Source organism: Danio rerio, chromosome 17, assembly GCF_052040795.2.
Source record: "Danio rerio strain M-AB ecotype USA chromosome 17, GRCz13ab, whole genome shotgun sequence".
NCBI lineage: Eukaryota > Metazoa > Chordata > Actinopteri > Cypriniformes > Danionidae > Danio > Danio rerio.
This window is the reverse complement of record NC_141037.1, coordinates 21,869,198-21,894,799: the sequence shown is the minus strand read 5'-3', so window position 1 is coordinate 21,894,799 and position 25,602 is coordinate 21,869,198. Positions and strand designations below refer to the sequence as shown.

The 25,602-nt window shown below is 36.5% G+C and overlaps 2 protein-coding genes across 3 annotated transcripts in view; one reads left to right on the top strand and one right to left on the bottom strand.

The window, feature by feature from the left end:
- The window catches only part of LOC141378555 (uncharacterized), an 876,076-nt gene that overhangs the window by 797,333 nt on the left and 53,141 nt on the right, over positions 1–25,602 (bottom strand). The window lies entirely within an intron of this gene.
- slc16a9a (solute carrier family 16 member 9a) lies at positions 342–13,076 on the top strand. Of its 2 annotated transcripts, none has more exons than XM_087289611.1 (6): positions 342–441; positions 893–1,142; positions 6,096–6,239; positions 6,749–6,844; positions 8,699–9,583; positions 11,653–13,071. In XM_087289611.1, the coding sequence occupies exons 2-6, from the start codon at positions 938–940 to the stop codon at positions 11,859–11,861; spliced, it is 1,539 nt and encodes a 512-aa protein (XP_087145737.1). In that variant the 5' UTR covers positions 342–441; positions 893–937; the 3' UTR covers positions 11,862–13,071.

Sequence of the window (25,602 nt, the reverse complement as noted above, 5' to 3'; positions counted from 1 at the left end):
CCCAATTCTTGAAAGAACAAAATATAGGCTTCTATTAAGCACATATACTCTAAAGCACAGACGTGAATGTTTGTTCCTGATTTAAGTGGTTGTTTATTGTCATACGAGTTGAGGAGAAACTTCAGCGCGCGTCTGTTGCGCCGCCGTGCGCGCACTGAAGAGAGAGATAGGTGGGTGCGCGCTCTACAAACTGCACCACTTCTCCTCGCGACTGCGGGATTTCAAAAATGTTTTGGACGAATATAAAGGGAACAGGGCAGTCCGGTCGGTGGTCTCTCCCCCTTCTAGGTGTGGTCTGTGTTCAGGAGTGTTCAAAACGAGCCGGTGCGCGATTCTGGGCTGGAGAAGGTATTCAGCGGAGGAGCGCGTGAGAGACTGGCCTCTGGTCCAGCGGGCACGAGCGGTTCAGCGCTCTGCGAGTAAGAGCAACATCCACCTGCAGTAAGTTTCACAGCTTCTCAAATAGCCTACCTTTAACTTTCACATTCTTTTCTGGTATAATTGGCGAAAATCATGCACGCGAAGCCTGTTATAATTTGTAGTTATAAAAAAGTATGGGCTAGTTACTAGTGTATTGCAAATATAATTACATAAAACATTCCTGCAGAATTATATTCAGAAATAGTTTTGCATATATTATGCTTTCAGATATGGCATGCTTAAAGTGAACCCTCCAATATTGTATTTCTATTATACAATGACTTTTATGTAGCCTACAGTTGTTCCTAAAATGTATGGTTATTATAAGATGATTCAGTTTAAACATAGGCTATTGCTAATCTAAAGGCACATGCGGCATTCTTGCAAGATAAATTGAAAATAGTTTTGCATGAATACTTCATATAAAACATGTATTTCCATCATGATCCTGATGTTTCTCCTTTTCTTTCAGCAGGTCTGTGTGTGAAGTGTAGTCAGTGTAACATCAGTGCTGAGAATGGCTGCTGTGAAGAGTGAGAGCACTTTAGATGGTGGATGGGGATGGATGATTGTGGTGGCTTCATTCATGGCCCAGTTTCTGTCTTTTGGATCCCCTCAATCTGTTGGGGTGTTGTATCCCGAGTGGCTCAGTGCCTTTCAGGAGGGAAAAGGCATGACAGCTTGGGTCGGTTCCATGGTGTCTGGGGTTGCGCTCATCACTAGTAAGTACTGATCGTTGCTTCATTGCTGTGTGTGTGTGTGTGTGTGTGTGTGTGTGTGTGATAAAGAAGTCCATGTTCCCATATAAAACAGTTATGCAATGACACATAAAATGACTAAGGGGTGATCAACATTTTGAAATAGGTCAAAACAACACATTCCTAAAATATCTTAATTAGTTTTCACTTTGTTTTCAGTTTTGATCAAATTTAGAAATTGAATTGTGTGTAGATCTTTAGAATGGATTAGAATGTATGCTTAAAAAACACAATTATTTGTGAGATCAAATTCATTAATTATCCTCTTATATCCTCTAATTCAAGTTATTTTAATGTTGATTAACTAACCATGACCTTAAATGTGAATCCAAGGCAAACATATTTCTAAGATCCTCTGCCCTAAGTGTTAAATCTGACATAAACATGACACTCTAAAACACACTTGGATTTATTCACACAGTATATAGCTGCCGAGTCACTGTTGTACTGCCTTTTTCCACTAGAAGACATGCTGTCAGACAGAGACGTAATCTCCCTGTTTATTTACAGTGTAGTTGTTTAAAATAGGTGGTCATTGGCAGTCTGCATTGCAGGGATCAAATTGACAGTGAAGTACACCACTATAAATTTACAAGAGAACAAAAGAGGGCAGATAATCAGAAGCATTGTCAGCTGTATAGGCTGACCAGTTTGGTTCTCATTTGATGCCACTTAAGTCCAATGTATAAGATGGGATGTAAATTGAAGCATACTGTATTTATATATTTACAAACACATACACCAGAGCAGGGGAAACACCAAACAGTAATCTTTAAGGGACAAACACCCAGACCGTTATCACAGCACACATCATTGTTTTGGATGTTATCTAAATTCAATACTAGAATATACATCATAAAAGCCTTTACAGTGCTCAGCATAATTTAGTACAGCTCATTTTAAAAATGAATATTTTTATCAATTTCTCAGTGAATATAAGCAATGTATTTTGGTGCATTTAAACAAAACAGATTGTTTAAACAGATGTATTTATTAAAATAATATTTTAGTCACCAAACATATTTAGAAATTGAAAGATAATACAAGTCAATTGAAGCAAAATATTTCAAAAAAAAAAATCAGCTAAATTTGGTAAAATGCTTCTTGATTTTTCCTCTTTTTTTAAAATTGTATTTAATATTTTTCTATAACATAAATTTGTACTAGTTTTTGTAGTGTTATTGTAAGTTATTTTGTTAAATAAGCTCTGGATTTGGCTTCTGTACTGACTAATGTATGCACAAATATATCATTGCATAGCTTCTTATAAAAAATATGAATTTAAAAGATAGATTTGTGAGGGGTGTTCTCGAGTATACTTAGCACTGTATATCTTTAGGTTCAGATTTTAAAATAACAGTGTGAATGCTAAACCAACCATGACCAAATGTATATATTTTTTGCTCTGAACCCAAAGTAAATAAGATAAAATAAATAAGAGTTGCATTACAAGTGTGAAGACACCCTAAAATAGCATTATGTAAATGTTTTTTTGTTAAAATGACCAAAAACCACTTGAACAGTGTTATAAATTTTGCTGACTGAAGTACTCAAATCCAGAGAAATAAGCAGTTTTAACTAGTGACACAAACCCTGTCTAATGACGTCATACGCAAACATCATTTGCAGTTTGGTTTTATGGAAAACAGGGAAACACCAAAGAAACTTTAATATATTGTGCATTTTATTAGACTTTAAAATGTAAGAAGTATGATAAAACAGCATTGCTTCTACACGTGATTATGACTAGAGGAACTGAAGGACTGTGGCATAAAAAGCTCCAATGATTTTGTAATGCATCACACTTGTCCGCACCATAACTACAGCAATAGCTTCACAGGATAATCCCATTGTTGGATATTCTTTTGAATTATATATTTTTAAAGGGGTTATAAACTATAAAACATTGATTGCTCAATCAAAATTCATCCTGCTTCAAGTAACATCAGCCTTTAAGGTGGAAGACAACAAAACTGCAGCATACATTTATAATAAACAGAATGATTTCTTGCTTTGGTGTGTACATTAATAAAGGTATCTTTATTGTTCTCATTGGCGATGTAAACAAGCCTGATAGTTTAAAACTGCTGTGATATTTTTTATGCAGAGTTGCATAAAATATGCATTGCTTCATCTATTGGCTTCGTGGATACTGAAAGTAATAGCAACATATTTAAAGAGAACAGGCACAAAGTTGTGTTTTAAATGAAGGGAAGACAGGCCTCTCATCTTTCCTCAGTAAACTTTGACACTAGTTCACAGCGCAAATGTGTTTGTCAGTGTGTCTGTGTGCGTGTTTGGGTTTTGAAGGTGTCAGGTTTTGTTTACAGGCATAGCTGTGTAGTCTATCGTCACTGCAGAGAAAGTCATGACTGGACAGGATTGGCAGAGATGTTAGTGTGTTTGGGTAAACATGTGTTCCTATGCCCTATGTTACCTCAGAAGACGGGAATTTACAGGGGAGTTGATTATGACCTGCGTAAAACCCAAATCGCATCATCACATCTAAAAGCAGATGATTCCTGTAAACAGAAACAACAGAAAATGGGCCTTTCCTTTGATTATCTTGGCTGTTTTATAGTTTATTCACTCATTATGTTTGCTCGAGTTTTGATCTCTATAGGCTGAATGGTTCTGATTTCAAACTGGCATTAGTGCTGTGTAGGTCAGCAGTGTTGCATAATCAAGCGTGTTTGAAGGCATTTGGCAGTGATGTTAGCAAGTATAAAGTACCCCGTACCAGACAGTACAGACCCTAATGAGACATCAAAGTAAAGATGGAGAAATTATTTAGTCTGAATGAGACAAACAAACACTGCTCCCCGTCAGATGCTCTCCAGAGGACATGCATTTTGGCCATTTTACGAGAAACTGAGTCATTTGTTAGCCTAATTCTAGTAACGGATTGATAGACAAACATACTCTCTTCACCCCTGAGACAGTGACGTTATCAAGACAGAGATTAAGAGTCTCCTTTTAGTCATTAATGGGACAATTAGGATGTTGAGCCTCATAATATTCATTCATTTTCTTTTCGGCTTAGTCCAATTATTAATCTGGGGTCACCCAATGGAATGAACCACCAACTTATCCAGCACATGTTTTACACAGAGGATGCCCTTCCGGCTGAAACCCATCTCTAGAAAACATCCATACACACTCATTCACACTCATACACTACGGACAATTTAGCCTACCTAATTCACCTGTACCACATGTGTTTGGACCCTGGGGTAAACCGGAGCACCCGGTCGAAACCCACGGTAACGCAGGGAGAACATGCAAAGTCCACACAGAAACGCCAACTGACCCAGCCGAGGCTTGAATTAGCAACCATTTTGCTGCTACCTACTGCATCGCCCCGCCTCATAATATGCGAACAATAATTTCTGTAATAATTATCCATACTTATAAAAGCATCTATACTTGTAAGTTAGAGCTTCAGTTTATGCATTTATTTATTGGCAAGTTGAATTATGTGCCTGTTTTATGAACCATTTTTGCCCCAAACTCTAATGGCAGAGAGAGCTTAATGTGCTGCAATTTAAGAAAACACATGAAATTACAAAAAATGCCAGCAAATTGAGAGCAGATTTTCATCCGTTTGACAGGACACATGCTGCAAATCCTCACAATGCAAAGATATTTTTAAAAAACACGCTTACAACATTTTCTTGCAAACAGTTTATTAAAACGCTCTGCATTTTCTCACAACACAACGAAAACATTTCAAGGAGACCCTAAAACATGACCCGGCTATTTAAGTTATGGTTATTTAGGCTAAAGACAAGGGAATCAGGATGTTGAAATAAACAAACAAAAAATCACCTTTCAAAGATCACCTACAACTTCACTCAGCAACTCGTTGTGTTCCGTTCCTTTTGTGTTGTGAGAAAATGCAGCCCATTTTTATTTGTGTATATTGTGAGGATTTGCAGCACATGTGCTGTCAAAAAAGATCTTTTCTTAATTTGCTGAAGTTTTTTGTAATTGCATGCATTGTCTTAAATTTCAGCACGTTAAGCTCTCTTGGTCACCGTATTTAACACTGAAAATTGTTCAAAATAAAGATAACAGTACACAATATAATAAAAGAGTAAAATAAAATTCAGTGCTTCATAATCTGATTAGGAGGACAAATAAATGAAAAAAGGTGCAAAAACAAAACTACAAGAGTTTATGTGGAAGGCAATTATAGGCAAAAACATTTAGTACTACAGCGCTGAAAAAATATATATAAAATAATTAATATGAAAGTCTATTACTAGTTTGTTATTTGTTTTTCGTATTTACCATTAATACATTTGTGTATTAATTACAGTAAAAATGATCCATTGGATTTGCTTTTTTTGCTTTAAAGTAAGTGGTTGCAACTTTGCAATATAATTAACTAAAACTCAACATCTTAAGTTGAAACAGAATCTCTCTAAGTTGAGATGACTCACATTTTCAAGACAGCTGGTGAACTTAAGTTTGTAAGTTTAACCAAATAAAACGTTTTATGGTGAACAGACAATTTAAGTTTTAAGCATTACTATATATAATTAGTCTGTTAACATTCAATCCATTAAGTTGTTTGGAATCACTTACCTTAAAAAAATTGTAAATCCAATGAATATTTTTTATGGAGTTTAGTTTTTTATGGAGTGTAGTTTATTTAGGTTTTATTGAATAAACTACTGATTATGTGCACTAAAATAAGAATATTTCAACCAAGAAAACTTATTTGCAGAAAATGAAAATAAATTTAATGTATATAGATATAAAATATTCCATGACTTCATTTCAGACTTTATTGAAAGAACATATCAATTAAACATGCATTTATTTCCCAGAGGTCTATAGTGCATAGATTATTCCTCATATTCTTCATTGTTTGCATTCAGTGAGATGTTGTTCTCCTGTGTTTTTCTGTAGGCCCGGTGTGCAGTGCCTGTGTGGATAATTTCGGTGCTCGACCGGTAACCATCTTCAGTGGTGTGATGGTGGCTGGAGGGCTGATGCTGAGTGCGTTTGCTCCGAATATCTCTTTCCTCATCTTCTCCTATGGCATTGTTGTAGGTAGGAACATGAAACCAATATTAACAGTGACTTGATGAATAGCAGCATGCTGGTATTAAGAAACATATGTGTTTGTTTTTTTGACCTTCAACAATTATACGAGAATCACAAATGAATCTTTCAAGTAGAAATTACATTCATGTGTTTGTAATCGTAAGAGTTGAACAGTCTGCTTATTTGTGGCCGCCAGGAGTGCTATTAATTATGATTATATAACACTCACTGTCAGTTTAGAATTCGAAACCATGGTGCCATCACTGTTTACAGTTTCATCGCCAGTAATACACAGCAACAAGACTTTGAAACATGCACACACAGAAATGTACTACCCAAAAATACCATTGCATAAGTTCAAGTTGGAGTTACTTTGCATACAAAGTCTACACTTCACTTCCTTTGTCCCTTTTATAAGATTAATTCAGAACATTGCATTACATTTTGCTTCAGAGTAAGAGATTTTTTTTTGTGAAATGGTGACTGTAATTAATGGATTCCTGTTTCTGTTCAAGGCATGGGCTGTGGACTTGTCTATGCTGCCACACTGACCATAACCTGCCAGTACTTTGACAAGAGGCGAGGCCTGGCGCTGGGCATCGTCACTACAGGTACACATTTTAAACTCATTAACTGCACATTATGGTATACAACGAACTAAAAAGTAGCTAATTGGGATGTCACTATTTATCGTCTATGATACAATCTTAAATGTTGTTTCAACAATATGCCAACTGACATTATCGAGTTTGCCATTCACTTTGCAAAAATAAAAACAGTGCAAAAAATTTCCGTGCTTCATGTATTTTATGCAAATTAAATGAATTTGATTCATTTCAGTCCCGTTTAAAACACTTGCGTTTGGGAGCTGAAGCTTTTTTTTTAAAAAAAGAAGAAAAAAAAAACAACAACAAAAAAAAAAAAAACTGAAGAGGCAGAAAAGAAAAGAAAAAAAACAAGATCAAAGAGGTTGTCATGAGAGTTACAAAATCAAGTCATAATACATTTGAAGCACATTATCACATATTGCTCACAATGACATACTTTGTCCATTTCTGCCAACACTTGTTGGACTGTTTTGAATTCTTGATACAGTGGATCTCCTTTACAATTCCTATCCATTGAGCCCTTGTTGAAGGATCAACCTGAAACCAGTTTTGAATTATGGCTTTTCTGCTACTTACCAAAAGTATTTGAGTTAAGTATCTGTCAATTGAATAGTTGGAACAGTTTGTGGTATTTTGCCAAGGTATAATGTAATAAACTAGCAGTCCAATTCTTCTCCAGTTATTTAGTTGCTGCAGTCTTCTAAAGGAAGAACGGATATTTTGATCTGTAACAAAGATGTTGATTTATCCATTTAAATTATTCAACAAGTTATTAGCTTTGGTCTGGTAATGACAAAGACTTTCTGCCACCTAATGGCTGTTTAAGTGTCAAATTTGTTTATCTATGACGGACTAAATCAAACAAGACACCCACATAAGAAGGGGTTACATTTTCTATTTTTTGTAAATGATAAAAAAAATCCCTGAAAAATATTTTTTTGCAGTATTGTACACCCTACTACTGCTATAATTATTTGTATTGAATTACAAGCATAAGCAATTGATTTGATTAGAATTTGATCAACAAAATGTAACAAAAAACATTATGCTAGTGTAAACCACCAGTTCGACTACACCCAACCTGATCTGAGCTGGGATCAAACTGGCGATTCTTTGTATGGAAGTCGGTTGCACTAACAAGGGTGCTACAGACCATGGCCTCTAGCGTCTGTCGATAGAGCACCTTTAGAGGTCAGAGGAGTGAGGTTTACCTGCATACAGTAGCACTTCACTAGTTGGCCTCCGTTACATCCCCTAAACCTCACTTCGATCCTGGACGAGCCCCCACATGTTACTCACCATTCCTACTGCGCCCAAACCGATCTGAGCTAGGATCGAATCTGTGATTCTTTGTATGGGAGTCAGTTACTCTATCAAGGAAGCTAAACACCATGGCCTCTAACCATCTGTCACTAGAGCACCTTTATAGGTCAGAGGAGTAAGGTTTACCTGCATTGCACTTGACTAGCTGGCCTCCATTACACTATTATGACATTATGCTTGATTACCGGGTACATTAGATAAAATTTTACCCAAAAGCCTAAAGTGGATTAGTAATATTTTTATGCATATTTATGCAAATTCACAGTCAACAACCTTCTTCAGTAGTTTGTTGTTCTGTTGTTCTCCTCCATTAGTTTTTTGACTATGAAGCAGCACTCTGGGTCAACTTGTGGACTAACTGAGTATTGCAAAAACAAATCAGAGCACATGTATATCTGCTGCCTATAGATTTTATGCTGTTAGAATATTCACAATTTAATTAAACACATTCCTTGGTTTCTGTGTAAAACTGAAGTATACATTGGGCTGATTTTCCACAATGCTCCAGATGTTAATTGTAATTATCCTCCTCAGGTACAAGTGTGGGTGGCTTCATTTACGCCACACTCCAGAATGAGCTCATTGAGTTGTTTGGTTTGGAAGGCTGTCTGCTTATCATTGGGGCGCTGGCGCTCAACTTGATGGCATGTGCTGGGCCAATGCGACCTTTGAACTTACCTGGCTACTACCTGAAACAGAGAGCTGCTCTACAACGCACAGAGGACCCAGAACCACTCTATAGCAAACCTACTGCCATTATCATTGAGTCTGGATCTGATCTCAAAACCAAACCCGGCTTAGCCGAAAACACTACCACAGTGAAACTGTTGATCAACAAAGACCCCACAGAGCTACAAGACAGTGAAGGAGAACGGAAAGTCCACATATTGTCCAGTTCAATAATAGCACGAGCCATTAAGAAGTGGATGCGTCCATATGGACAGTATTTCTGCGAAACAGTAGAGCTCCTACAGGACCGGGTCTTCATGGCTTTCTGTATCGCCATGTTTCTGTTTAGCTTAGGAGCATTTCCACCTGTGCTCTTCATGGAGGACGTGGCCCAGAGCGAAGGGCTTATTGATGGGATTGCGCTGATACCACTGGTCTCCATTGTTGCGATGACTACAGGCATCGGTAAGCTGATTCTGGGTGTGCTGGCCGACATGCGATGGGTCAACAGTCTGTATCTGTACGCCCTGACACTCATTGGCTCTGGAACGGCTCTGCTTCTCATCCCTGTGTCCAAGAGCTATTTGGGTCTACAGATTCTTTCAGCCGCTGTTGGGTTTTTCTCAGGGAACTGGTCTCTTACATCATACATCACTACCAAGATTGTGGGCATTGAACGGCTTGGTCAGGCGCATGGGATTCTCATGTGCTTTGGAGGGTTTGGAATTGCACTCGGGCCACCAGTTGTAGGTAAGAAGAATCTCATCAACCCTTTACAATATAAAGAACAGAAAAAAGAAAGTATAAAAATAAATAAATAAAAAGTATAAATAAAAGTAAAACAAACAACTCTCTTAGAGTTTTAGCATTTTGATTTGATTTAGCTGATATCAGGTCTGGCAGGAACACTTAGCTTAGATTGGCAAAGATCATTGAACTGGATTAGACCAGCTGTCCAAACTTGGTCCTGGAGGGCCGGTTTCCTGGAGAGTTTGGCTGCGTCTGAAACCGCCTACTACTCAGTAGGTACTGCATTTGAATTTAATAGTACTACTCGGCCGTTAGAAAAGTATGTTCTATACAGTATAAACGTGAAAAGTATGAATGGAATTCGGACGTACTACATCCGTCCATTTTGTCATGGTCACGTGACCTATCTGCGTCAGTTGCGTTGCTTCGTCCATTCATGAATTTTCTCGCGGGACATTATGGGATAGCGCAGCATGCATGGGATGCGCACTCCAGAATCTCACCAGAAGTAGTAAGTCATCCAGGTACTTCTCGCATACTGATTTTCGAATTCTATGAATTCGGACATACTACTCGGCTCGCATACTGATTTTAGCATACTATATAGTATGGAAGTATGGGGTTTCTGATGCAGCCTTTAACTCCAACAATAGTTAGACACACCTGAACCTGCTAATCAAGCTAGATAGATACTGTTGGAGCTAATCTCGGCAGGACACTGGCCCTCTAGGACTGAGTTTGGAAATTTATGGATTAGACCATTAGCAATGATGAAAATCAGCTAACTTCTGTGTATTTCACTTCAAAAAGATTCAAAAAGGGTAAAATTAGTATATTTTCAGAAAAGGGGAGTGTTCCTAAAAGTTTTTTTGTCAGAATGTTTTGATATATCACTTGTCTCCACCTACTGGTATGACAAGCTTTATACGATCTTTATTTTAAGTAGCATTACTATTTTGCTGACTAGTGTTTGTATGCTACCTATAAACATTTTCCCAGTTCTTCTATAATAATTTGAAGTTCACTGACTGGAATAACTAAAATGTCAACAGCTTTCGGTGTTGGCGGTATATTCACTATGATCATAATCGTTAAACATTTTGAATAGATCACTAAATTGTTCTCTAGGGGTGTTTAAGTTAATTTAGCTATGTTTCATTGATTAATTGTGCACCTCTAGGTTAAATTAATTAATCATAACTCAGTGTGTTTCATTGCTGAATGTATCCACTTATCAGTCCCTTGTTAATTGCACAAGTTACGTTCTAAAAATAGCCCTCAATAAGTAGTCCGCTGTACTTTTTACAATTATTATAGATGTTTTAAGGCTGAAAAACCTCTCACTACACTATTTATACACTTTTCTCAGATAGGCATAAACATTTTCACACTTATTCCTCCGCTCCTTTCCATCTTCTAGACTCCTTTAGCATGTCCAGCAGTCCAACTTTTTGTGCGATGGTTAGCATCTTCCTCTGCCTTTTGGGTGCTACCGTGGGTACCTTTGACATGGTTTTGTCGACATTCAAACTAAAACTAGCAAACATACAGTACAGCATTTCAGAGTCACACTGCTAGCGATCAAAGATTTATGTAAATTTGGCAAGCTAAACGCATTCTGTACTGTGCAGGAGACACAGCAAGGAAGAGTTTGATTGACATTGGTCTGCAGCCAATCAGGACCCAAAACACAATTCGCTGTAAAAAAAAAAAATAAATAAAAAATAAAGCATGTCAAATTGAACAAAAAAAGACATGTGAACTGCATTATGGTGAGGGACCACTGTTAACACATTTTAACAGTCGCCACCTACTGGGGCTAGATAGTTTTTTCATTTGAGCCCTCAAGTAGCTACAGTTATTATATACTTTCATGGCTATCACAGTCATTAGTGTTTATATCCAAACTAAAAACATTTATCCCAGTACTTATGTGATAATTTGTGGATGAGTCAGTGGTGGAGAAAACGCAGATCTGAAAGTAAATAGATGCCTATAGTATATAGATTCCTCCGGTGTAGTGTTATTTTCAAATACGTGTATCTCTTTTTTCAACCCTTTTCATCCAGGTTGGTTCTTCGACTGGACTCAGTCATATGACCTGGCGTTCTACCTCAGTGGCACTTGTGTTTTAGTGTCTGGTGTGTTTCTGTTCTTGGCTGCACTGCCTTGCTGGAACAGGACGGCACAAGAGGGAAATTCTCAAGCAGAAGAGGATGTAAACACTTCACAACAGCACCACTCTTTTGACTGTGACAAAGTAGCCTCTGTGGCTTGAACAATACTGCCCTTAACATTTTGTTGAACATACAGATGCTTATCTGCTTTTTCTTACCTGGCAATTTGACAAGGGCATTTTACTGATGGTGCCAATCGTTTTCTTTGGTTCATTGTGAGAAGATGTTTTTATATATTTCCCACAACCTTGGTATTTTTTATTATCAAAGGGTACATTAGTTTTTTCCCTAGATGCTCATGAAGACTGCCTCATTTTTGAGGCCTATATCTATAGCAGAAGTTTATAGTGTTGTTTATAGTATTTTCTGTAGATTGATAACTGGACACTGATTATTATTATTATTATTTTATTATTATTATTATTTTTGTGTAGACTTTAATTACTTGACTTGTGTTATTTTACTCTTTGAGACGAATGGACTCACTGATTTCACCAACCAGTAAAAATGCACAGTAGTTTCCCATTAATAAGCATGCAGAAAATTATAGAGTGTGTGAATGGGAATTTTTACTGCATATATAGCATGAAACGCATAGAAAAAAATGATAATCCAAAGATTTTTTTCTTTTTTGCCCTGACAAGGACTTAAAACAAGTGTCAAAGACTTAAAACAGAGAGGAAATGCACTTTTAAGCACTCTTATAAATGGCCAGTGACTGCACAGTATTTTTCTACTTTTTTTCCTGGTGCATCATCGCTTTTTATTATAACCAAAGTGACAAACAATTTCATTAATCTTGAAAAAAGGCCTTATTTTGAAATGTACTTACTTTAGCCATGTTTAATGTTAAGACATACCTCAGCATCTTGGTCATTTTGAAAAATGAGAACATGCTGATGATAAAAAGAGTCAGAAAAAACACAAAAACAGAAAGGCTGTGTGGTTGTATTATACTGTATGTGTGTATGTGTGTGTCTGGTAATACAAAGTCATCCTCCATAGTTTTTTCAACAGGCTGGTCCCTGACAACATTTTTGTAAAGTTACCAGTTCAGTAATTTCTTTTTTTTAATGTTAGTATATATTGTATAAATATTAGCGAAGGAATGTTAAGTAGAGGCCACTACACTTGTGACCAAACACTTGCTTTGAGTCTTGAGTGAACATTTGACAAGGTGCATAATAATTATATATAAAATGTAATGTTGTGCCTTTATATAATATCTCAGTCTTGTTTGTTTTGTACTGTACCATTTCTTCATTTTTAAGTGATAATAAAACGATTTCTATGACAGACATGACAATTTTACTACATTTTCTCATGGAGTCTTGTCTTCATTTAATGAAAAAAAATGGAAAATTGATGTAATGGAGGTCAGCTCCAGTAGGACCGGTGGATTACATGTGGGGGCTCGTCCGGGATAGAAGTGAGATTTAGGGGGGTGAGTGTAAAGGAGGCCAGCTAGCGAAGTACTATGCAGTAAAACCTCACTCTTCTGACCTCCAAAGGTGCTCTAGTGACAGACACTAGAGGGCATGGTTTTTAGCCTCCTTGTTAGAGCAACCAACTCCAATAGAAGAATCGCCGGTTCGATCCGAGTTTAGACTGGGTTGGGTGCACTAGGACCGGTGGGTTACATTTATAGCTTTTCTAGCTTTGGTAGAATGATTTAACTAGAGTCAACTTAAAACGAAACACTTAACCTTCAGCAAAAGAAGGAGCATAGATATAACATTCACTGACAACTTTGGAATTACCATTTCACCACTGACCTTTACAGCTTTGTACTCCAAATTGTTTTTATGTGCGATATGTGAGTCAGATTTGGACTGTGGAACCAAACACACATATAAACAAAATAACTGTTTATTTATCCTAAAAAATGATTAGTTTTGGTCCTTTTGGTTTGTATAAATGTATTGAATGTATTGGTTCATTTCACTCAGTTCATTAGATCATTTAAGGATTGAATCAATTGAATCAATTACAGTAAATGGCATTGCTAGTGTGTGTGTTAGTGAAAATGTACCTTGTTATGTTTTCACATGCGAGGCAGTGCTATTGGCATGTTCCATTTGGAGCAGTGGAAAAACAACAGACAGTGAGTGAGCGAGCGAGCGGATAAGAAAAAAAAGAGAGACAGATGCCCTTATGTATTTTTAATTTGACTTAGCTTGACTGTCTGGTCGCTCTGTAAACAAACCTATAAATACATCCATGCTATTATTACCCTGGCCTCTGATAAACCCTCTCAATGAACTTTTCCACTAAAAAAAATGAAACAGGTTGATATTCATTTTCCCTCAGCTTAGTCCCTTTATTCATCAGGATACTGTATGTTTTACGCAGCGGATGCCCTTCCAGCTGCAACCCAGTACTGGGAAACATCCATATATACTCATTCACACACATACACTTTGGCCAATTTAGTTTATTCAATTTACCTATGGCACATGTCTTTGGACTCTAGGGGGAACCGGAGCACCCGAAAGAAACCCATGCAAACACGGGGAGAACATGCAAACTACACACAAAAATGCCAACTATCTTGAACCAGCGACCTTCTTGCTGTTAGGCAACAGCCTGAAACAGGATATTGTCTACAAAAATGAACAGAATTGCAATATAAACTAATCAAGCTTAAACCGCAACAGATAATGAGAAATGTAATGGGAGAATTAACACAACATCCTCATAAACTGATACGCAGGTTGATATTTTGTTTTAGGCCATGTGATATTCAAAAGAATTTTAATATGAATAAACTTTAAAATTTGCAGGCTCTGTTGAATGAATGTAATAATTTGAGGGTATTTTCTGTAAATGTGAACAAGGTTTTCCTGCATCTCCTTCATTGACCAGAAAGGGGAGCCACATCCAGATGGCAGACTTCAATCAAGAAACTTAAAGGGACCCAAAATGATCATTTTTGCACTATTTACTTACCCTCAGGTGGATCCAAACCTTTATGCTTTTCTACATTCCTCAATTCATTATCTTTTTAGCGTAGTCCCTTTATTTATTAATGGTCACAACTGCGGAATGAAACACCAACTTATCCAGCATATGTTTTACGCAGGGGATGCCCTTCCAGCCACAACCATTTGCCACAACCCAGCACTGGGAATTTATGCTTTTCTTTTTTTTCTGTTAAAACAAAAGAATATATTCTGAAGAAAGCCGAAAGCTGGTTACCAAAGACTTTCACAGTAGAAAAAACATTCAGTAAAAGCCGATGTAGAAGTCATAATCTTGTTTTTGTGTTTAACAGAAGAAAGAAACCCAGACAAAGTTGATGACAGCATATTCAGTTCTGGGCAAATTATCAGTTTAACTATGTGAACAAGAAAAAATGTGTTCATTTGGTATTAAAATGACCATTGATGTGAATTAAGTCCTACTTTTCCCAATTGATGATTACAGATGTTGATTGTGTAACAGTTTCGCTATGTTTACATTTGCTACATCCATTGTAAAAATGTTTTTTGGTGTTTAAACACTTTAAATATTGATTAATCAGAGTTTAGCAACAGCACTAAAATAGTATTTTTTTTATATTAGACCAATGTGAACACATTTTGTGCATAAAAGGTTTTTTAGTTGTGTTAATGAATAGCGAACCTATGACAAACTCACCCCACACATAAAAATTTTAAAAACATAGCCAGACAACTTTGTTCAAACAGAATTTTATTAATGTTCATCGTTATTATTTTAACTCAAGTAACCTACTGTTTTGTCTCTTTGAACATAGCAGTCAACGGCCGCAGTGTGGCGACAGAGAGCGCTGTATTGTTGTATGGGAATTATAAACAAGGCGGATGTTCAGAGACGTCAAAGGGGGGAAAGACGCGTGGCTACAGCTTCACATAAAAGGTTTTGATGACAAGAATAGCTTGCTCAATTTCAGGTAAGAAGACGACTGGCGTTAACTGCATTTTTTTTCTAGTGCTTCACAGTTTTTAGATGCAAAACACTTTGGGATAAACTTGACAACTAATCATCTGTCAATATCAGTACAGAAGCTCACAGTTTGAAACATTTAAGCAGTTTCTCAAAACAAAATACAGTGTTAATATCATGTACCATTTTAAGAACATTATTTTGAACTGTCATGTAAATGCTGTATATGAATGGTATGAATGACTTCAACTTCTATGAACTAACCATATCAGGACATTTTTTCAAGAGATGTTACACTACCTGCCTTAAACCATTTAAAAGGATGGTCTAATTGTAATTTGGTAGAAAGTTGAACAAATGAGTTTAAATGGTGTAAAATTAAATGAACATGGTTAGTAGAAATGAGTCAGTCATGAGTGAAAAATAACAATAAAGTTTAGTCAGTAGAGCACAAACATGACAGTGCATTTGATAGCAATCTAAAGTAGTTCTTCTTTAGTATTGGCAATCATCCTGAGGTTTTTCTTCTGTCTGCTAAAAGGTTTTGCTCATTGCCCTAATTTGGGCTTTACACTTTGCACACACCCAGCATGACTTCTTTCTGTAGATGCTGAAAACATCAACAGACAGCTTTCCAGCATACTTAATGCTCAGTATTATAAAAGAAGATAAAAATGTACCGGGACCACAACAGTGCTTTATATTGTATGTAACTAAGTAACAGTAAAACTTGCTTGGGTAAAAGTACCAAAAGTGTTGGCTGTGAAAAGACTTATGTAAAAAATATGCTGCAAATTCATATCTTTCATGTCATACTGTAAAGCACATAGGTGAACTGGACCTCTCCATCAGGTAAAATAGACATTTGACAGTAAAGTGTATCTTTGATTTAGGGTGATGTAAAGTAATTGTACTCCAGTTACTTTCCTTGGTAAATTTCTTAAATCACCCTTAATATTTGTAACCCAGTAAGCACATTTCTAAAAACATTTAGTCCAAACAGCATGAAAAACTTGCTTAAAAGCCTTTATCTCTTAAATTAAAAAATGATTTGTCAATGAACCTGTGCCATCAGACAGTCTCTCTGACTAACCACTTAAACAGTCTGTTAGTGCAGTGAATCACCATCAATCCCTGATCTATACAAACCCATATCTATGCTTCAAAGTTCGGCATACTTATTAAGTACTACTACGCCACCTAATCACTGGGCTATTACAGACTTGGTCGTTTTGTCTAGGCAGGGAGACAGTGATGCACGACTGCACCTGGACTATGTCCAAAATTGCATACTTCCATCCTGTATAGTATGTAAAAAACAGTATAATTCTAGGGGCTAAAGCCATAGGGCTGGCAAAAAGTTGACTTTGCTGGATGTAGGGTTGTAACAATATACCGGTATGACGGTTTACCACGATTTGAACGTGCACGATTATCATACCATGAACAATTGCATATCAACGGTTTTAACCCTTAAAGACCGAGACAGCCGCCCGCGGCTAAAAATAAGTATTGCTCTTAAATGTTTAATAACTTTTGATCCGCTGATCCGATTCATACAATTCAAAGATTGGCATAAAGAAGAGAATCTCAGCTTTCCAGTGCTGTATCACATAACATTCGCGGACTTCCAGAGGCTCCGGAATCAGTGCGGTTACGTCATCAACATTTGACAACGCTGATTTGACAAAGAAACGCTCGTCACTGTGTCTCCGGACAAATCAGACATGATGCATTGATGCATTGTCCCTCCTCCATGCCCAGATTGGTTCAAACTCGCTATATCACAACCAATAAGCATAGGTTTCGCTTTTGTTTGTGGACCAAGCTTTTTGAACAACACGGAATGAGAGATAGGCATACATTTATGCGCGGCTAAATAAAACGCAAAAAAAAAAGTTTTTCATGAAATAATTCTCATACTAAGTACTTTTGCATGCACAGCAGCACAGAAACATGACAAAACAGTGACACAGCAAAGACGAACTGCTGCTCTTGCTGTTTTCAAAAGACGCAAATGAAGATGCAGCTGTTTGTCTGCATTGCAGACAACCATATCCAAATCCATATCCACAGACAACCATATCCATGCTGGCACATAAAACCTAAGGATGTTCCATATTGAATCTAGCTTCGTTATGTAACTATTTATAGTATAGTAAATATTTATATCTATTTTTTACTGAGGATTTGCACCATGTTTATTTGGATTTTATTTGGACTTTGACACATTATTTATTATTTTCTTATTTTTATTTGTTCATTGTAAGTGGTGTTGTTTATAGTAACTAAAAATATATTATTTGGAAAAAGTCAAATTTGCTTCACTGTTCTATTATTTTGTAACATTTGTAACATACCGTATACCGCGAAACCGTCAAACCGTGGTATTGTTTTAGACGATTATCATACCGTGAAAAATTCATACCGTTACAACCCTAGCTGGATGCTTAATAGTCGTAACTTTATGGACCGTCAGCTTCAAAAGATAGAATTGTATTCACTGCATTTAAATATTGATTAAAGTTACTATAGTTATTTAGTGAAGAGCAGCAAATTAATATCAGTTTGATCCACTGTTTTGTTTGATAACAGAGGTGTGACTTTTAGAATGCACATAATGAAAACATTAGTTCTGTTTATGCTCATTTAAGATAATATTAGTTGTGTTTAAAATAAAACACACCAAGATGGACAAGTTTACAAATTATTAAGTGTAGTTCACACACCCGAATCTCAAAGTATCCGCTTTCATTCATCTTCAGATCGCGTTTATAGAAGCCAATTACAATAGTCTCTGTTTATTTTTTTTAACACTAAACATTTTACAGTCTTTTTTTATTTCACTTTGTGAGAGGTGGAATACCGGTTTCAGTCATTTGTTCATGCAAAGACAGACCTTACACCTCTTACAGTATGCATGTGAGAATTGATAGCATTTTTAAGTTCTTTAGCCCTTTAGGACTCCCTTATCTATTGTTTTGTTAACAAATATAGTAAAAAAAAGTACAAAAGCAAGGCATGTTTGCAAAACTTGAACCTGCATACTCCTCAGTAAATGTGCAGTTGCGCTCCTGAATTCATAACTCTTTTGAGGGAGACACAATTAGTCCTGTCAGGATATAGATTAATGTGGAGTGCAGCATGTGATGCACCCGTGTGTGATGCAGCATGAAATAATGCTTTAATCAAACTTCATTATAATGCAAGTAAATATTGACTATGCCCAAAGTCTTCTTCAGAGGCAGCTCTGTTGTTGCTCAAATAATCTTTTTATTTGCTCTTGTTTACATCTCTTTCACATCTCTCCCCATCCTGCAGAACCATGTATTCCAGAGAGCTAAAGGGGCAATTATGTAGCAGGCATTGATCTTTTTCTGCAGAGCTGCTTTATGGCATCATACTGAGACAAAATATCAAAGAACTATTTTTGCTGCTTGGGCTGCGTTTTCACTGCAAGCCTTAATGCACTGATCCAAACTTTTGCCCATATCACATTTCTGGCCAGTCTGCTTACATTTACCTCAAACATGCCTTGTATCCAATATCCATGTTTACACTAATCTACTAGGGATGCGTAATGTATGCTTTCAGTGTATACACTGTATATCACAATGTATGCATCAGTCAGAATCGTAGCTGTAATATTTTATAGGCAGAATTCAGAACTCATGAGATTTGTGAGTTACTTCAGAGTTTAGAAATAATGGAGACCATGTTTATCATTTGCTTGTGTCTTTTTTTGACACTTGTAACTGATAGCATTTCAAGAAAGTTTGAAAGCGTTCAGGCACAAGAAGTTGTAATTTAATTTAAATAAATGAATCTCAATCTAAATTACTTCATTTTTTACAAAGTAATCTGTTCAAATCATCTGTTCAAGTCATATTTATATCACCATATATACAGTACAAAACATTGATATTGTATTGTCTGATTGGCCAATATGGTGCATCTCCACCCTAAAATCCTTCCACAGCCTTTTCATGTCCATGAGTGCAAAATTTGGATGTACAATACTTTGGCTTATTCATCTTTTCCAAAGTCTCCCTTATACATGGCAAATGATATGTCTTCACATATAGCCTGTTTTCTGCTTGAGCCATGCAATTAGGCTTGGGTTGATGCCTGTCCTCATAAACTAATTTAATGAGATGCCTCCAACTGACTTCCATACATTGCAAGACATAAAAATGACAACGTGTGCAACTCATGCTTGATAGAGATATGAACTTCAGAGCAATCTGTCATGGAATAATGACTTAATTTACACTGAGAATCAGATATTCAATTAGGTCAGATGTCCAGATATTGGGTATGTATCTGATTTAAAACCAAATTTGGCAACGGCTTCGATTGGATGCAAAAAAGATATTGAATCTGATTCAGATTTGTGTGTTTACACACGTGCATCCAATTCAACCTGTGGCAGATGTGTGTAAAAAATCTCTTTTTTTCTGCCAGTGTAAACAGCCTTGGATGTTTTCAGACTAACAAGTAATCTCTGAAACATTCAGTATAATTTTATAGTACAGTCATCTCTTAAATGTCAAAAGATCTTTCTCATGTATCATTATAAATATTAATATTCTGCAGTTTAGGACAGGTACTGTACATGCCATACGCTCCCGTCCTGCATTCATTCGTTCATTTCCCCTTTATTCATCAGGGGTCACCTAAGCGGAATGAACCACCAACTTATCCAGCAAATGTTTTATGCATCGAATGCCCTTCCAGCTGCAACCCATCACTGGGAAACACCCATACACACTCATTCACACAAATACACAACCGCCAATTTAGTTTATCCAATTCACCTATAACGCATGGATCCACACGATAACGGGGAGATCATGCAAACTCCACACAGAAATGCCAACTAACCAGTGATCTTCTTGCTGTGAGGTGACAGAGATAACCACTGAGCCACTGTGTCACCCCTCCCATTCTGCAATTTGTTACAATTTGTTTCCATTTACCAGAGACTCATAAGCCAAGTCATCCATCTCATGTTTTTACGAGACCACAGAATGATGCAAAAGAGAAATTAGCACTGATAGGGAAGGTTGCTTTGGGTAAGGGTCAGTTTGACAGCTATGCTTCAGTTGACCAATCAGAACCATGTATTCCAAATTATGCATGGCATGCAATAAGTTTATAGTCATGTTTGGTTAACATGGCGTTCTTGAAGGGTTTTAATAGGGAAACATGAACTCTGCAGTCACAATGTGTTCTCGTGGATTTTGTTTTTCAGTTTGGACTGTTTTATTATTCATTTTCCTTTGGCTTAGTCTGATTTATCAGAGGTCGCCACAGCGGAATGAACCGACAACTATCCCAGCATATGTTTTATGCTGCAGATGTCCTTCCAGCTGCAACCCAGCACTGGAAAACAACCATACACACTCAGAAAATTTAGTTCACCTGATTCACCTATACCGCATGTCTTTGAATCATGGGGGAAACCCAATCGAACAAGGGGAGAACATGCAAACTCTATACAGAAATGCCAACTGGCCCAGCCAGGAATCGAACCAGCGACTTTCTTGCTGTGAGGCGACAGTGTTTACCGCTGAGCTACCGTGCTCTCTTTATATGGATGGACTGAGGATATAAAATGATAAATATGTGTTGTTTAATTCTAAACATTTAATGACACCTCGCTATAAACCGAGCATTGAACACTACCAAGTCTACTGCAACCATTTATCCATGCAACTGAAAGAGTCAATCATAAGGAAATCCAATTTCACATTCAAGCACCTGGAACAATTTATATTCATGACAGCGGTGGTAATGGTCCTTGTGAAGATTAAAATAGCTGATTTAGTTTGGTTTTTGAATTCTCTGAAATATTGGCTGTGCCTATAAAGTGCAAATAGCTTACAGCTTTTTTTTTTTAAAGCAACAAAAGAAAAGTCTTTGAAGAAATGTGCAATGCTAATTTAAAAGTTTGCTGACTAAGATGACAACCTGTGGACAGATTAGCATGCCAGAGATTAATGTCATTTTTCATTTGCACTATTAAAATATAATTATTAATAATCTAAATTATATTTATTAATAAAATGCTTAAATTTTATTAGCGATTTTAAGATATGAAAAGTGCTTAGATTTGGGAATATATATTTGAAACTGCTTGAAAATGCAGTTGCGTTGCTTTCATAATAATAACTAATCTTACTAAATAGGTAATAATCAATATCTGTTTAGATAAATTTAGATAGTTTTGCTTTTGCAAAAAAAAAAAACAACAACAACAAAATAACTCTGAAGACTGCAAATGTACCTGTCTTTTTATCTGCTTCCTTTGAAATTACAATAAATGATAAAAAACATGAGACACATTTAAAATAAACTACATATAAGTAAATTGGAGTAATGTTCAAACATGCCATCAAAAAGGTCCTTAGAATACTACTATATACTGTAACATAGCATTTGATATAATTAGGCCTGTCATGATATCTGTTTTTTGTTGTACGATATATTGCATGAAAATATATTGAAATAAATTAAATTATTGTCATTTTAAGACCATTTTATGCCACTCATTATATAATGCCAGAATGACTATTTAATATCTTCACAATGCAAGTACACTATTGCAAAGAACGCATAATATTTTATTCTTATGAATATTTAATTTAATTGTAGTCATTATAACAATTTATTAATTAGGCATTGGGATAATAACGTGAAAGGGCCTATCCCAAATGAATAATAATAAATGTTAACAAAAGAGTGCAAGATAAAAGTAACAGAGGCTGCAATATCATATCTATTTTTAGATGTCTGACACCCACATGAAAATATACTAAAGTCATTAATAGTAAATACTATAGTGTTTTTTATAACCATATTGACACTGACACCTTCAATAGAGACATTGCGCAATCAGCTAAAATGTTGAGCTGGTTTTATACATTGCATCAGGTCATGAGGTCATGTGCCTGTGTTGTGTGATAAGTCAATATATTGATTATTGTGACAGGCCTAGATATAATGTGATGAAGTATATATATGTAAATATGTAATTTGCCACTATTAAAAAGTGATGCAAAGGTTTAAAAATACCTGGAAATTGATTGAAAAGTCTTTAAATTTGACTTTGGAAAATATGTAAAAACCCTGTAATAATAAACTATAATTCCAGACAATTACATAAAGTAATAAAACAGTATCAAGACTTGTCATCACATTTAATACACACTGAAAAATAAAAAGGCAATCATCGTTTCCCTCCGTTTATCTTCTGGTGACATTCAATCTTACTTACAAAAACAAACTGGTGTCAAAACAATTTAAGTATAGTGAAGAAATACAGGCAAACATATCCACAAGTGGGAACTTTACAGCATGAGCCAACTGTACCATTCCAGGAAAAATCATATTAAACTCATCTATCCTCTCTTCTCTCTTTACCTCTCCCTCTAAATCTCAGATTTTCTCTTTTACAACGTTTGGTATCACCCCAATTGCTCATAAAAGAGATTTATTGATGTTCCATTCATGGATATGGCATTACACTGATACTAAACAGAACAGTAAACATTTAAAATGTTTCACACTAAAATAACATATAGTCACATTCAATTCAGGCATTAAAATCTGTTTCGAGAAACTTGTAGATTGCGTGATACAAAAGGTAAAAAAAGAACATGCATGTATGTATGTATGTATGTATGTGTGTGTGTGTGTGTGTGTGTGTGTGTGTGTGCGTGTGTGTGTGTGTGTATATATATATATATATATATATATATATATATATATATATATATATATATATATATATATATATATATATATAACCGGCCACTTTATTAGGCACACCTTACTAGTACCAGTTTAAGACCCCATTTTGCCTTCAGAACTGCCTTAATTCTAGATTCAACATTGACAAGGTAAGGGAAGTATTCCTCTGAGATTTTGGTCCATATTGACATGATAGCATCACGCAGTTGCTGCAGATTTGTCAGCTGCACATCCATGATACGAATCTCCGCCTCCACCACATCCCACATGTGCTCTATTGGATTGAGATCTGGTGACTGTGGAGGCCATTTGAGTACAGTGAACTCATTGTCATGTTCAAGAAACCAGTCTGAGATGATTCACGCTTTATGACATGGTGCATTATCTTGCTGGAGGTAGCCACCAGAAGATGGGTACACTGGCCATAAAGGGATGGACAGGGTCAACAACAATACTTAAGGAGGCTGTGGTGTTGACATGATGCTCAATTGGTACTAATGGGCCCAAAGTGTGCCAATAAAATATCCCCCACGTCATTACACAACCACCACTAGCCTAAACCGTTGATACAAGGCAGGATGGATCCATGCTTTCATGTTGTTGACGCCAAATTCTGATCTTACCATTCATATGTCTCAGCGGGAATTGAGACTCATCAGACTAAGCGACGTTTTTCCAATATTCTATTGTCCAATTTTGGTGAGCCTGTGTGAATTGTAGCCTCGGTTTCCTGTTGTTTGCTCAAGGAGTGGCACCAGGTGTGGTCTTCTGCTGCTGTAGCCCATCTGCCTCAAGGTTGAACGTGTTGTGCATTCAAAGATACTCTTCTGCATATGTCAGTTATAACGAGTGGTTATTTGAGTTACTGTTGCCTTTCTATCAGCTCGAATCATTCTGGCCATTCTCTTCTGACCTCTGGCATCAACAAGGCATTTGTGCCCACAGAACTGCCACTCACTGGATATTTTCTCTTTTTCAGACCATTCTCTGTAAACCCTAGAGATGGTTGTGTGTGAAAATCCCAGTAGATCAGCAGTTTCTGAAATACTCAAACCAGCCAGGCACCGACTACCGTGCCACATTCAAAATCACTTAAATCAGCTTTCTTCCCTATTCTGATGCTCGGTTTGAACTGCAGCAGATCGTCTTAATCATGTCTACATGCCTAAATGCATCGAGGTACTGCCATGTGATTGACTGATTGGATATTTGCATTAATGAGGGGTTGGGCAGGTGTACCTTATGAAGTATATAGTGAGTATATATGTGTATATATTTGTTTATGTATGTATACATGCATACAAACACATACAAATATACATGCACGTATATGTCATATGTGCTGTTAAAATTGTGGGGGCATTATGGGAACAGTGACTTGAATCTTATTATTACAGATAAGGCATACCTTTTCCCAGGTGGTCGTTCAAAAAACAGGTTATTAGATTTTTCTTCCCTTTGTCTTCAAATGATCTAATCTGCCTGGAAAGGTTACAAGCTCTCAATTTTATTAGTTGATTTTGAACTACATGACATTACATGATAACTAAATCATGACATGGGTGTACTCTTGAAATGTGGATGCTCTATCCATTGGGAATGCACTTGAAAATAAATTAAAGCAGAATTCATTTATCATACAGTGTAATACTCTCATCAATCATGTAGACAGCTGAGTTACACAGCCTGACATGAGATCTGCAATCTGAACAGATGTTAGGTTTGTCTATTTCTTAAGAAGGTCACTGCTACGTCTCTTTCTCTGTCAGTTCCATCTAAAGTTTCTTTCAAGTTTTAATACTTTATACATCAGTATCTGTTTGCATGTTCTGTAAGGCTACATATTTGATACTACAACCTCAGTATATTTAAAAAAAATGCTGCTTTGTGCTGATGTTGTGTGTGTGTGTGCGTTTGTTTAAAAAGAAGAGCCACAAAAATAAGCCCTGGTGGAATGAAAAACTCCAGCCCAGTTTTGTTTGCTCAGTGGATATAGTCAGTTTTCCCCTTTAAGGCTGCAGCTTGACATTTATAAGCTGACAGGTATATTCAGATTTATTGTGGGTTTTTGCTTGCATTACGCTTAGGCATTAGGGTTAGCATTAGGGCTTAGCTAACTGCAATTTCCAGGCATTTGTACACTGTCAGTGCCTCCAAACTTAGCTCTGTGCCTCAAGGAAG